Below are 16,241 nucleotides of genomic sequence, written 5' to 3'. Positions count from 1 at the left end.
CGTCACTTTCAAGTACCGCTTCAATCAAACGCTTATAATTTCCGAATATGACCACTTTTACTGGCAGTATCTACAATGACACACGATGAGTGTAGTTTATATTGCAGGCAGTAGCTAGCAGTAAAAGCAGAAATTGTTTTTCTTTTTTGCTGCGGGCATTTTATCTTTGCCATGTAGCATTAGGAAGAAGTTTTGCAGTAGAGTTTATTTGATTAAATTTAGTGACTAATTACCAGTTTATTGGTGTTATTATTTTTTATTCTCTTCTACATTGTACAGGTAAACATTACCTACATTTTATTTGAAAATTACAATTTTATTTTCTATAATAGGGTCGAAAATGTATGCCGGTACTACAAAGTACCACCAGGAAATGAGAGCACTTTTTTTTTCCTACAATAAAAATTACTTTAATACGGAAAACAAAATAACGAGTCTCTTCGAGATCGAGATGGGACGAAAAAAGACATTGCAGCACCTATATATGATGTTCATCAATGGGCGGAGTGGACAAAGCAGATACGCTGCGCTCACTATATGAAGGACAGAAAGTCAAAGAAATTATGGCACAGATTGTACTTCGCGATACTTAAAATGGCATATGTCAATGTCTCTATGTCATTATAAAGAAATACATAAAAAAATTTCATTATTGGAGTTTCGTAGAAACTTGGCAATAGGACTCACAACCCAAGGAAGTAGCCTAGTCAAGAAGAGAGAGGCTGTCCCTGCTGTCAGCACCACGCCAGAACAGCCAAAGAAGAAAAGGAAGAGTAACTTTTCTGCGCCCATAGACATCAGGAAACAATTTCTTGGAGCTGATTGGCCTACCTTTGTTCAGCAGAGGGGAAGATGTGCGGCATTCGAAAGTTACAGTCCAAACCGCACTCAAAATGTTCATTTTGTAATGCATTTCTCTGTTGTAATGAAAAGAAAAAAAAGAATTGTTTTCAGAAGTGTCACCTCGAGTAGTGTAAATGAAAATGTGTGTGTTTGATTTTTTTTCCCCTTTACATATTACCCATATTCCTGTCGGTTCTTCTAAGTACCAGCTGCATAATTATTCATTAAATTACTGTAAAAAGTATTTTACTCTTTTTTTTTTCCTAGGATTATTCTGCACCAAAATTTATCAATGATGCAAAAATATAATTAAAAAGTTACTGGTAAATTAATTCAAGATATAAAGGGTTAATATGACATCGTCAGCGTATAAACACAGGATGCCCTTTGGTATCGATAGTATAATCATCTGTGAACGTTATATACTTAATAGTAGAATAAATCATGAAAACAAATACTTAATTGAAATAGCAACATTTTATGTTTTTATCGATATGTTCAAAAAATGTATAGACAAGAAGTTCTTTTTATTGTAACTGATTTTTTTTTTCAATGTTCAAAACATACAGGAAAAATTTCAACTGCAATATTTTCGCAAATTGTATGTGTTGTGCTTTCTTTTGCAGCCTGTACCCTGTAGGTAACGCGCTGCTGTTTCCCCCACACAGAATTTTCATTTCCATCACTTCATGTAAGAATTCGTAAACGTATGTACTGCATTCTCCCTACTGAAATTCCCCCGCATTGGCCGGTATGCGGCTAAACTCGTGGGACCCCCCGTACCTTTTTCGTGAATATTTTCGTGTATTAGCCCAGTACTGTCACAACACCGCACCATACCTTCAGGCATGGACCACTCGACTGCCAGGAGTGGTTAGGGAACTAGCTTCTCACTGTGCAGGTCTGGGTTCAAATCCCGGTTCGGGCATGGATGTCTACTAACCTAACACTAACAAATTCACTGAACGGATCATGCTGATCCCTTGGGAATACGTGATCACGTTATTATTTAAAAATATATATTTGCTTTGACCGATTTTTTGCGATCGGCCACCATTTTCGTGATTTTTTTTCAATTGAAAAACATTTACGTGAAATGAGTTCATTGCTTTTTTTGCACCCTTAGATTTACATCCCAGAGGGCTCTGAATCATGTTACTAAATCTACCTGGTGCATCAATATAAAATAAGTACTGATAACACTGCTCACCACTGATTTCTTTATCAGAAATAGATATCTTGTCAGTGATTTTACGGTATATTACGACTGCTGATTCCGAATCCGACATTGGTTTGTCACATTTGCTCTAGTTTTTGAGATAAAGTGAAAATCATATTTCTCAATTGTAATACATAAGTAGCATACAAATCACATTGAAGCTGTGTTTTAAATAAATGGGTAGTAAATCAATCGGCAGATATTTCAGTGATTTTTGAGTCATTTTGGGGCGCTGATTACGAATAGTCATTGGTTTTGCCAAATTGGTTCTAGTTTTCCATATAATGCATACTCTCAATAACGTGATTTGTCTGCTGCTTATGTACTACCACTGATTTAAAATGGAAATTTAATTTTCACTTTATCTCGAAAAATAGCCGATCTGACAAACCCAATGCCAGATTCATAACGAGCAGCCCCAATCTACCCAAAAACCATTAAAATTTCCTTAAGAACATGATTTTTTTTTAGTATTGCAATATTCATAATATTACGGAATTCACTTTCTCAATATGGAAGAGAATGTGAAGCAATCATCTCAGATTCCAGATCATACCGCACTATGACGATAAACGACGAAATTAAAGATCTCAGAAATGTTATGGATATTACTATAAATGACTATTAAAGATGGGTTAAAATCCAAACACGCGTTGTATCAATAATCACGGCAGGATTAATTGTATGAAAGCTTGACCCATTAATCATAGAATTGGTGACGCCTACTTGCCCGAAGGTATGCAACTTGTAGCTGAAACTGCGTAATAAAAAGAAAAAGAAACACGTTTTTTTATGCATTTTTCCTCTTTCTACCAAGTTAAAGGATATAAACGCCAAGGTTAAGTTGGTTTCCTTTGCAAACACTGCATCCCACTGAAGACCCTTCGTAAAAACCCCGACAGTTAAAACACCTTCAATGAGAATATCCTTAACACGACTGGATACGGAGATAGTCTTAAAGAAAGAGTCATCACGAGACTTTTATTGCACGGAACCCGAATTATATTTCTACCGAATAATTTACGATTTCAAAATCCCGCGCGTGAAGGCCACGAGTACGAACAAACTCGTACAAGGCACATACCGATTAGTGTCTAATGAACATTGACTTTGAACAGGTTTATATTATGTAACATTCTCATTGATGACGAGAACAAAAGAGAAACCACAAAACTAGTACTTCGAGGAATATACAAATGGACTTTATTTTCACATCAAGTGATTCTCGTTTCAGTTGAACCCTAATTACAAGGCTTTTTTATTTCTAGAGCAAATCGGAATCGATCTCGAGACCTTGATCGTAAGAACGACACTGTCGCCGATGAAGGACAACGATAAATTCTACCTTTCCGTAGATAAAATACCTCAGCACGTGTTTGTTCGTTTTTTCTTTACTTTTGCTTTAATGATAGGAATCACGTTGGAATTATCTCAATTAACTTGGACCCTGAGAATGGATGAGAAAAGGGCTCGGCCGAGAAATAACTTTTTTAGAAGATAACCATTCTCAATGATTCAGCTGCTTCCCGATACAATACCGTAAATTCGTGATTAGGCTGGATATAATTTGCATGCGTTTCAGCTGATATCACTAATTTAGAAAATAAGCAATAGTGCATAAGCAGATATAAACAATAGCATCTATCTTGTAGAGTTTTTTGTTTCAAGAAATATGAATTTCCCTGGAAATTAGGACAATCGGTTGTTCAAATGACTTGCCCTGCAAAGTTTATACGTGCTTGAAAAAATAAATTGTATAAGATCGGTATGTAGACTTCCACGGCTGAACCTGAAAAACCAGACACACTCCCACGTTACTATTCCTATGGACTTCCACGGCTGGCATTTTCGTACGTAGATCCCAAACTGAAAGGCCACACATATAATCGAAATTTTGGTTACAAATAAATCGACCTGGTCTGTTGCGGGAGTGTGGCCGGAGGTACATGCGACCGGTGTTCGGGTCCGTGGACTCCTCATGGGGTTTGTCTCGGGTTGGGGGTGACGCTGAAATGGGGGGGAGGCAAGAATCCAAGGACCAGACGTCACACCTGCAGCTAGTGACTTGGGACTTACGTAGAGGACCGGGGCGGCCTAGCATACCCCAACCCACAATGGTAAAGTTCTATTATCCCGGAAGAGACATAGTCCGGACCTTGTCTGGTCTGACAGACTGAAGGGTCGTCTCTCAGAGGTTAATGTACTCCTGAACGTTTTAAACTACTGTATTGGGTATAGCATCAGCGTTCTTTGAATGAGATCAGTCCTCTCAAGACAATATAAATGATTAGCATATGAATGATCTTTCCTCACAATAAAACATCCATCATTTTCTGAATAGAACAGAACTGATAACTTTTAATATGAGCTTAAAACATTTAGATCATATTAAAAATTAGACATAAAAATTTTAATTTATAATTCTCATTAGTTTAGGACTGAAAATGTTAATTGATCATTTGTGACAGTCAATCAGTTATTCTATATGTCTCCTAACTCACGAATCGATCTGAATTTTAGTATTTTAGATTTCAAACTCCAAGTCTCAATCACCTTTAGTCAAAGTTTAGAGGAGTGATAACATACAGTGCAATACAGTACATGCATAAACCGAACATCATTTCGATCTATCACTAACGTGATTCAACCCCTTTACATTCACCGACGAAATATTTCGTCCAAACGCCAGTGCAATAAATTCAACACTGTTTTTTTAATGTGTTTTTCCTCTCCCTTCAGCATCGCGAAGCTTCATTGTAACGGTATGAACCGAAATTGTTTTTTTTTTCTTCCTTTCTTCCTCGTTCTTTACATACTCCTGTTAGTGATTTCTTCCCTTCCCCCACGTATAATGTATCGTACTTCTATATACATGTAAGGGAGAAAGAACACATGGGGGTGAGGGCGAAAAGATAAATCAATGATGTACTCTCTTATCTACTTATATTTTATACTGTTTTTCCTTTTCTATTCATTTTCTCTTAAATCTTTTCTTTTCTCCCTTCTCCTTCCTTTTTTTAAAGTGTCGTTAGGTTAGGTTACCAGATTTACCAGATAGTCGTTAGGTTACCAGATTTATCACCGATAAGTCAAATACAGATCATCCGAATTCGTTGCCAAAAGTCAGTCTGAACGTGAAAGGGTTGAAAAATGATGGAAAGCAACTACTCACACGGCGTCAAATAAACCGAGCATTGGTTAGGAATTTGTCCTGAAAAATTTAATAGTATGATAAGCGCCAGTTATAGAAACTCGGAAATTCCTCATTATGTTCAGAAAAAAAATGAAATAAATGCGTGTTTTTATACGAATGTTTAGTTCTGCATACGCACATGCAGGACGTTTCTCACTGAAACTGCACGGAAGAAATAAAACCTTACCTGTTTGTTGGGGGTAAAGGGAAATTTTGTGAAATAATATGATAATAAATAATGTGTAATGGTTTGTGATACCATCAGACCAGCATAAGACGTTTGTCCGACTGACATTTCGCTTTACTAAATATTGTATTCATTGCAGAAATTAATCGACTGACAAATGCAGTTGACTTATTTTAGCTTATTAATGATAATAATAATAATAACAATTATTATTATTATTATTTCATTATTATTATTATTATTTTTTATTTTTTTTTTTGGTGTTGTTCTGTTCAACTGTTCATACCGCTTATTTCAGCACACGCGCGCGAGAAGTATTTGGAATGGGGTCATTCAAGTATTACGTCAGCATCGATGGAGGGTTTCCGATTTGCCCACTTTTGATGACGGGGGGGGGGGGGGGGTTGGATTATGCTTACGTCATCAACCACCCTTTATAAAAATATGAAATATTCTTAATGACATCTTACTCAGTGCGCCAAAAACGAGAAAAATCTTTCGCTAGTTTGTGGGCACCTGAACTAATTCTCCGCAACGGTAAATCCCTTACGGAGCCACTTCAGCAATCTATAAATATTTCGCGGATCTTTCAAGTGCTATGGAAATGCTTCCGGGCCGATTAAGTGCTCTGGAACTGTGAAACGCATCACTCAAGTGATTCATAATTATGCCACGGATCACTTAAGTAATCTGGGAATATTCCGTGGGTAACTTTAGTGATGTAGAGCTTAAGTGCTCTAAAATTGTGCCTCATGTCACTCAAGGGATCTTTAAATGTGCCACGGATCGTTTAAGTGTTCTTGGAACTGTGCCGTGGTTTACTTAAGTGATCTTTGAATGTGTCAAGGGCCTACTTCACGGGCCACTTAAATGCTCTGGAATGCCACGGGTCATTTAAGTTATCAGGAAATGTGCCGCTTAGTTCATTTTTGCAAAATTGGGTTTGGTGGGGGCAAACCACATCAGATAACCTTAAGGGCCACATTTGTTCCGCGGGTCAAGGGTTTACCACACATGACTCAAAGGGTGGGTCACAATGAATTTCTCAAAGAGAAATTTTGAGTTCTTACCCTTCAAATGGCATTGAAATTAACAGAAATTGATTATAATAACATATAAAGGTATTTTCATTCAAAATTTTAATTATTTCAAAATATTTTTTGCATTAAAAAAGAATTTTTTCGTCTGGGAGGGAAGGGGGGGGGAAGGCACAAGAGCTCCCTATGCCCCCTCCCGCGTAGGTTTCTGATCGCAATATGTGTTAGGAGGTAGGGGGCAGTGCTGACGAAATTTTACTGACAAGGGGGCGGGTCAGAGTTTTGCTGATTTTTGCTGATAGGGGGGGGGGAAGTCAAAAATGGCTAAAAATTTGCTGACGAAAAACCTTAAACGGTCCTTTTCCGAAATAAAGAAAAATTGGCCAAATTATTATTTTTTTTAGCTCTTTCTTGTTTTCCATTTTTTTTGTTTTTCGAACAACTTCACCAGCACAGCGTAAATTTAATGCAACCTTCATTTTTTATTTCCTTTCTGTGGCGTATTGATACGGGCGAAATTGATTTTACAATACAATGAAATAAATACAATTACTTCTCCTGAATATAGTCAGGGAAACATTTTTGTTCTCCAGCTTTTACAAATTCCATCGATGGGGGTTTCAGACCGCAAGTCTGAAGTTTTCGGTTACCGTCTCTTAGTGAGAGCTTCTCTCTTTAGATCTTCTTCTTCCTAGTCTTTTACAAAAGCCTATGAAATATGCTCGCACTCGTGGACCGTCTATGGCCGTTAGAGTGTCCGTCCGTTTTCGGCTGTTATGAGCATTAAAGGCTTAAGACAGGTTTTAAGTTAAAAATGCATAAAAAAATAAGGTGGTTTTTTTTAATCATATAATACTAATGAACTGATTATTTTATAGTGTTGGATGCAACAGCCAAATCAATGGAAGGACTGTTCCTCGGTAGCGTCAGCTCCTTCGGCAATTACGACGAATGCATAGCCATAAAGGCGACCGAAAAGAAAACCAAATCATCACCGGAAAGAACGCTGTTCCACGGGAAATACTGCACGATAGAAGGAGGACCATTAATGCCAAAGAAACCAAAGTTCTACAAAGTAAACGAAATAATGGAGCCTTTCAAGGCATTCCAAAACAGCACTGGGGTAGGTAGCACTCTCACTAATTTCATTCAGTCGTTATAATCGATAACAAAATCGAACGAAGATGTAGAATTTCAATCCATAACATTAAAAAAAAAATATTGCATGCGATATTGAAAAGAGATTTTCTTTCAAATTTCTGATCTTGCAGTTATTCAAAGAAGTGACCCATTTTGTACAGCTTTTCTACTTCCTCAATTTTCGTTTCGGCGTCTGCGTACCTTCGACATGCGAACCTGAGGACATATCCATACTTGCATCCGCTGGTGAGTAGAATCGAACTAACTGAGGGTCAACCACTTTTATCTCTGAATTCAAGCATCACACATACATAGATGCTGTATTGTTCCTATCTTTACTACTTAAAAGTAGCGGTACATTGAATCCTAACACGCATATCTGAAGGTGATTTGAATAAAATGTGATCCAAGCAAGGGGCACGACGATTTATCATCTCTAAAACGAAGATGAGCAAGATCACGTATACCTTTCCTCTTCCGAAGGCAGTTCCTGGAACAATTATCGCGGAATGCGTGTACGTATCTTGATTCGCGTTCCCTCCGTTTAACGAACGATACCCTTGAATTCAATACGTTTGTCCTTGCGAACGTGAACAACCTTACGAAGGGCAGAAATTCCCATGGTCATGGATAGCGCTAGTTGCGACTGGATAGCTTCGGTTTCATGTCACGTCATATAATATTGGACTCCTAAATTTTCATTTGCACTTATACATACAACTAATGAGTGTTCATCGGAGGGGGGAGGGAGGTAATGCTTAGAAGCATCTATTTCATCTATTAAGATCGTAACCATACGTTGCGTGAAGCTATCAAGCTCCATCGTCAGAAATTGGTCATTCCCTCTAGGAAGATTCACCTTCATTGCGACTTTCGTTCGGAAGTACGGGCAATGATAGCCTACAATTACAAATCATTTACAGGTCAGGTGATCCATAAGTATGCAAATCAGAATCGGAAGATTCTTGGCCTTGTACAAGTTCGAGACACTCTCCCAAGGCCTTACCGGGGGGCTCTGGCGAACTTTCAAGATCTCTGGAAATATCAGAATAAGGAAAGTTGTGCCACGTGTAAGACAGATCAGAACATTTAGTAAATGGTCTTACTATTGGCTACGAGTAGCAAATTTTATGATCTGCAACTACTGAATCGATCTGAATGAAGATTCATTAGTTAACTAGTACAGAAGCATATGCAGACGCCTTGATTTGTATTTAAGGCGGGCTACCTCGGCAGCGGTGAATTTATGGTTTTACTGACTGCGCGCTATTCAAATTTTACTGACCTTCAGCTGTTCTTAATCACTAGTTACTAAAATTTGCCATCCCTCCAAACTCGCTGCTCTGAGCTGTATCCCGCTTAAGAAATACGCCTCTGCGGTGGCCATAATGTCCTAAATACCCTCTATTCTTCGATTATTGGTCATTCATAAACTCGTATCGCTGGGTTAAGAACTCGAGCCAGGGTTAGACCATTTCTGTGATATTAATAAATATCCAAAAACGTTTTATCATCCTTGGTCAGGTTCTCATTCTATGGGTCACAGCCCAAACATGGGTGTCAGGTGTTTCTGTCTTGCATGGGTGTCAGGGGCTTCTGTCTTACATGGGATCCCCTTACAAACCGCTTATAAATCCATTTGTTGTACCACGGGTTTCAGGGACGCCCTAACGACTTCCGAAGCCTGAAACTCAGGAATTTTCGGGGTCACCTTCATTTTCTACACAACATTTTTGGGAAGAAGTCGACCTCCAAAAATGCATAACATTATGTTAATGGTGCTTCCTGGGGTAAAATATATAGGTGGTTATTTTATTTTTATTCATTTTTCTTTTATTTCATTTATTTTATTTCATTTATTTTATTTCATTTATTTTATTTCATTTATTTTTATTCATTTTTCTTTTATTTCATTTATTTTATTTCATTTATTTTATTTCATTTATTTTATTTCATTTATTTTTATTCATTTTTCTTTTATTTCATTTATTTTATTTCATTTATTTTTATTCATTTTTCTTTTATTTCATTTATTTTATTTCATTTATTTTATTTCATTTATTTTATTTCATTTATTTTATTTCATTTATTTTATTTCATTTATTTTATTTCATTTATTTTATTTCATTTATTTTATTTCATTTATTTTATTTCATTTTTTTATTTCATTTATTTTTATTCATTTTTCTTTTATTTCATTTATTTTATTTCATTTATTTTATTTCATTTATTTTTATTCATTTTTCTTTTATTTCATTTATTTTATTTCATTTATTTTATTTCATTTATTTTATTTCATTTATTTTATTTCATTTATTTTATTTCATTTATTTTATTTCATTTATTTTATTTCATTTATTTTATTTCATTTATTTTATTTTTTGTTTCATTTATTTTATTTTATTTCCCTCCGCAATCGAGTTTGATATCAGGCTCTCCGAGACCGTCCATCCCTTTGGGAAAGAGCGCAAACCATCCCAAGATGGTCACTCTGGGCGGTCAGCGGTCATGTCTGTATAGAAGTGCTAAAAATATCTATGCAAAAAAACTAATGAAAATTTAGAATTGATGAGAATTTCAAATAAATGAAAAAGTAAATTATTCCAGAAAAAATGAAAGAAATTATTGAAAATTGATACAAGAAATAACTACAAAATTGATAAATGAATGAAAATTCAAAATTTTGAGATAATTTTGAAATTTATGGACGAAATAATAAACAAATGATTTCAGAATTAATGGAAAAATGAATTCAGAATTAGTGAAAAAATGAATTCAGAATTAATGAAAAAATGAATTCAGAATTAGTGAAAAAATGAATTCAGAATTAATGAAAAAATGAATTCAGAATTAATGAAAAAATGAATTCAGAATTAATGAAAAAATAAATTCAGAATTAATGAAAAAATGAATCCAGAATTAATGAAAAAATGAATTCAGAATTAATGAAAAACTTATTTCAGAATATGTGGAAGTTTTTAATAAATTAGGGGTGTCTTAAGACACCACTGACTGGTTTTACAAATTTTTAAAACCAAACAAGTTGTTATTATTAGTAACATTTTATAATTGTTTTCAAGTTTTTAAATTGACAATAAGCCCATGGCTCAGAAAGGTGACAGAATTGTTGATTTTGAGTCGTGGCTAAGAAAGGTTATCAACCCCGCGCATTCCACTTCAAGTTATTGAATTTTTACTCTCTCAGTGACTTTTGGATAACCCTGCATTCAGATATATTACTTACTCTATATCAGGTAGAGACATCAGATACAGAGGGCTCAAGGAACTTGGGTCCCCCCTCCCCAATAAACTTTACAAGAGTGCTTAGTGCCCCCCCCCCCGCGAATTCATGGATATAATTGCATTATAACATACATGTCCCCCCATGTGGACGATCTTGAATCCCGTACACGTGGGAAGTTCAGTAACTATGCCCAAAGATGGAAATCTGGACAGAGAAACGCATTGAATAGAAAGCCATCACATAATTATTATTTTAAGAGTGCCTACCATACTGAATATATGTTTGGTGGCCTACAAGGTCATCATTCATAATCGTTTAAAAGTTGGAGAGAATTTCTTTTTGATTGAAAAATGGAATAGAGTTTCTTTAATTTCTGAAAGCATTCGTGCCGCGGGTCGGCCACCTCTGACCTACAACGTAAAAATAATAGTGATTATTTTTCCCCCTAAGAACCAAATTCCACTACAACGAAACTTTTTAACGTATGTTAAAATTCGTACATTAACTTATAACAAAATTTCGTTCAACGAAATGATTTCTTCAGTCCCTTACAGTTCGTTATACAACGGGATTCCACTGTGTATCTCACCTTAATTACATTTTTAACGATGAACTCTACCCCCCCCCCCCCCATAGCAGATTTGCTGCACGGATCTAGGAAATCATCTATGCGTTTAATTTAAATTTTAAATTAATCAATTTACAAGGAGATTACTTAATTTCCCCTTGTCGCATTTTACTGGTTAACCATTGACCCTGGGGCATACTTCCAATTAGAAAAATTATCCAAATAGCGTTGTGTGTAGAACTCAGATACGCCATTCATGTTTCAAGGGGGTTGTATAGTTATTAAAATATATCTCTTTTTTTTTATACGGACACCAAAAAGTTTCCCAATCAGAAAGTTGTTGCCCTGTCTTTCCTGAAGTCAACGGAAAAAAAATTCACGTTTCTGAGTGCAATATTCGCTGAGCTTTTGGAATTGGAAACTTGGGAAACAAGTAAAAACCTAACGGGAAACCGCTTCTTTCCCAACTTTCGAATTGAATTGTCTCAGTTAATACTGCACTCAGAAACGTGGACGTATTTTTGTTGGATTCGCGAGAGATAGGGCAACAACTTTCTAGTTGGGTTTTCAAAGACAGGGTGTCCGTATAAAAAGTTATTTTTTTTAAAAATTTGAAGAAGAATTACTATACATTCCCACTCAACAAGAATGACGCATCTGAGATCCACACGTTATGAGCATACATTTTTCTAATTAGAATTATGCCTCTAGCATCAACGGTTCGCCTGAGAAATGCTTCAAGGGGACAAGGGGAATTACGTTATTTTAAGTTAATAAACATATGTAATATTCACTAATTTAATGATCATTTAATTATTCTTTTAAATTTCAAGTATTTAACATTTTAACAGGCATTTTCGGTTTCTCAGAACGTTACTTCAACAAGAATAAAATGTAATCTCTTGTAGGAAGTATGAAAATTTCATGAAATGTGCAAAAATCTCAAACCGTAAGATGGCGCCTATAATTGTTACAAAATAACACCACGCCTTACATCAAATTAAAAGTGCACCAGGTGTTACAGTCCACCGATCACGAGAAGAACACTGGCTACGTCACGTCGGACGATTCTATTATTTACTTTTAGGTAAAGGAACTGCCCATCGAGAATAGCGCAATAGCAACGGCGCTTTCCCGTTTGGCGTCTTTAGCGCTATTTTGGCCTCCTAGAAATTTCACTAAAAGCGCCACGGCAGTGCTCTCGATAACGTCGTCATCGCAGTGTTTTTGTTGCGTAAACACCGGCTGTTCGACAGTGTCGTCTTAAGGCATTGTAGCATTAGATTCACAAAAATAAGATCTGGTTGAAATTTTCCAGAATTTACGTGGTAGGGCCTCAGAAAAATCACTTGGCCCGGGAAAGCCCGTGATGCTCTTAAGACGGCCCGGCTGCTCGAGCACTTATTTTAATACAAAAAATATATTTTTTATTCCGCAGAGAGAAGGGATCGAAAACTCCAGCCTTTTTTTAATAATCAGTTCCATTCATCAAGCTGAAGCCGAACACTGCTCGTATAAAACATTTTCGACCATGGCCCCCAGAAGGATGGGCTACTATACCGCACACCAACTCCGGTCATATATCGCCATACGGTAATTTCCAACCAGTGGAGTTGGGTGGGAAACGAAGGCTCCCTCCATCGGTGGTCGCCCTAGGCTCGGTAGGTAAAGAACTTGCTTCGAATGTTCTATGCCCGGATTTGAACCCATGGACCTTGATGGTAACCTTCGTAGTGGCAGACGAGCTGAACACGAAGGATGGGCTGACAAAATTCAGCCTATAGTAGAATGCTTATAATTTTTTTTTTTTCCACACTGTAAATTCAGAATGGACGGCCGGTGAGAGATCCCAGCCAGGATCCCTGCTGCAGCATGAGAGGACCATTCTTCCGATGCCTTTAAGCATGGCCCCCACATCTTGCAGCCAGGCTCTCAGATTGGAAACTTCGATGGGTCAATCTAAAATGAATTTATAGTTGTAAAAAAATGATTAGAATCATCCAGGGTCCCAGGGCTGGATCCCTGTCGGCCCTGCCCTTGGGGAGACATGCCCTTAAGGTGGCTATAGACGTAACTGCAAATTTGACAAGCAGGCATGCTCAATCTTTTTATTTGTCGCTACTGCATTTGTCACCTATTTAAAAAGCCCATACGAGTAGCTTCTGTCGAGAAAGTAAAAAAATTAAAAAAAGACAATGATATGGCTATAACAGAAGGTAAACAGAAGAAGAATGGCTAATTGCTAGCAGGTGGCACTCTCTTGCTGCGGTATAGAAATTAAACCGAAGAAAATGCCATATAAGTTACAGTAGTGATAAATTATTATTATTATATTAAAATAATACTTCTTTTGTATTAAATTATTAATTTAAAGTAATTTAACAATTAATTTAGTTTATTATTTTAGGAATTTAATTATTAATTTATAGTAATTTTACTCCCTTTATTACTAAATAAAATTTTTTAAATTAAAAAAATTAATTTACTTCCAAAATTTATAACAAAAATTTCCGAGTACATCTTTTAACAAATGCCAACACAAAAAGAGCAGCTCACTCAAGCGTGTCTTCGACTGACGGAGTTCACTGAAGCGTGAAGAATACCCGCATACAGAGATTTGCGCCAAGACAGCATTTACTGGCAACTCGGGATAATTTTTATCCTTTCCCCGCGCCAAAATGGACCCTCTCCAGAGAGGGGCGTTCCCGTAACTCTTCTCGTGATCTGAGGACTATACTAACCAAAGCTGCATTAAGAGCTGCATTTAACCAAAGCTGCATTTAATCTTTTAAGCGGCTTTGATACTAACCCTTTGTTTCCTACGAACCCTTTGCGTCAGTGAGATAAGATTAAGTCCACGGAACTCATGTGCCAATAAAGTGAACCCCACGAACAACTTCCCAAAATGATATGCAGTATATAGAAATGTAAAAACAATAGGTTAATTTAGTTGTTTCCCCGTCCAAGCTCAAGGACCCGCCTGAAATCTCTCCAAGGACCTCTTTGGGTCCCGGAACCCCCTGGTTAAGAACCCCTGCACTACACAGCCCTGGATCGAAGGGCAACCAATCACAACGCTCCTACCTTTGCGACAAATTCCCAACAGTGAAATCGTATAATGTTTTAACTTTTCGTATTGGGCAGCAATACGATCTCGTCTACACTCGTGAAATCAGATTCATTCCCGTGCAGTGATTTTAATTAGCCCGTAGCCGTACTATTCGGTGTAAATGTATACATATAACTATGTGTTTATAACCCCATAGGAACATAACATAACCTTTCACTACATGTATATTGATCAGTTTATTTTCTGTTGCTATTCAGTGACAAAACATTTTGACAGCGTTTGGGTCGGTCAACCCCGATGCGAAGTGATGGAAGAGAGCAAAATTGAAGATTTCCAAGTTCCTGTCATGTAAGATTACTTTAAATTTTGAATACTTTGAAAGATACCAATTGAAGGGTCGGGGAAAAAATGCTTTCAGTCCATAAAATAAAATTTTTCAGAAAACCTAAAACAAGCTGTGACTAAGAACATTGTTGCCCCCTTATGATGTATCGTTCATGTTTTACTACAGAGGACTGAAACCATTTTTGGTCTCTGGTGTTTTCGTGGTCGAAAGAAACTGCACTGAGTTATGCAAAAGTGCACAAACATTACTTTCGATTTTTTTGGACTGAAAGCGTTCTCACCCCATGAACCTTCAACGGAATAAAATTTTAGTTCTCGAAAAATGCATTTTGTTGACCAGCCATATGTGAATTCCTTCAGCATATAGAGCTTAACGTCGTGACGTCTATACGTGTTATATCGAAAATATCTGATACCTACATTTTGATTCAATTGTTTTCCCGCAGAAGATACCAATTTCCTCAACCATTAACATTAGAAGTATACTTTCAACTTACTTTTTTAATGACTTACGTTTCTTGAAATGCTGTCATTTTTATTGAGAGGTCACATGCACATAAGAAAATAAACTTCTTGTGTTTTCTTATTATTTTTATACCAGTCCTCGTGTGCTAAAATTCCTCGTTACGGAAGCGGTGAAAATGACTGATTCCGTATTAAAAGTGGAACCTGAATTGAAAAGTCATTTGCAAAACATTCAACAAGTGTAAATGCGATGTTTATGAAGATATGTGACTTTGACGTTTTTAGCATTTTTATCGTTAATTATTGAGGGCGTGGCTCACAAATTGCAGAAACTTCAATTAAATTCAAAACATAACAAATGTATTTGTCATTGCGTCTGAAAAAAAAAAATAAATCAAATAGTTTCACTGTTTGTAACACTTGAATGCGTAGATTTGCATACATGCAAAGGGTTCTTTAACCGTTCATTACTGGAGCCAGTTTGAAGATAAAAATTCATAATCGTCTTTATGAGAGGTGAGGTCACTCTCTTTCCATTTTGCATTTTGAATTCGCTGGTAGAGGTCCCAATTCACGACAACAACTCTTTGTTTGTTGTAGAGCATATGTGGCATATGGGGTTGTGATGTCGCTAATTTGTTAAAATTTTTTGTTTGCATTTCCTCCTCCCTCCCTCCCCCCCTCCCCCCACTGAAGTTCAGTCCAAACAGCTTTCCTACTTCAGTTTGTTTGAATCACAAAAGAAAGTAGTAGTTATGCAGAAAGTAATATTACTTCAATACATTTATTTATGAGCGATTTTTTAGGCTTAGCACATTTTCAATAAGGCCCTGTATAAGCAGTAAAATTCAACCGACCGAATTCATTTTTTCTAGTCGCTGCCTATCCCGAGGGGAGGCTATTTCAGGTCAAAGCACACACTTGGTCAGA

The 16,241-nt window shown here is 36.6% G+C and overlaps 1 protein-coding gene across 1 annotated transcript in view; it reads left to right on the top strand.

Annotated features, from left to right (window-relative positions):
• Window positions 1-16,241, top strand: part of LOC149084111 (nose resistant to fluoxetine protein 6-like) — a 77,002-nt gene that overhangs the window by 18,862 nt on the left and 41,899 nt on the right. The window contains exons 2-4 of the mRNA XM_089234459.1: window positions 7,358-7,602; window positions 7,751-7,865; window positions 14,759-14,849. Coding sequence (XP_089090585.1) covers window positions 7,358-7,602; window positions 7,751-7,865; window positions 14,759-14,849 — 451 coding nt within the window. The remainder of the gene's footprint in view (window positions 1-7,357; window positions 7,603-7,750; window positions 7,866-14,758; window positions 14,850-16,241) is intronic.

Source organism: Pholcus phalangioides, unplaced genomic scaffold (assembly GCF_987345545.1).
Source record: "Pholcus phalangioides strain wild (caught in Gottingen) unplaced genomic scaffold, Ppha-v1.0 ptg000008l_1, whole genome shotgun sequence".
Classification (NCBI taxonomy): Eukaryota; Metazoa; Arthropoda; class Arachnida; order Araneae; family Pholcidae; genus Pholcus; species Pholcus phalangioides.
The sequence above is the reverse complement of the archived record's forward strand: the minus strand, read 5'-3'. Positions and strand labels throughout refer to the sequence as shown.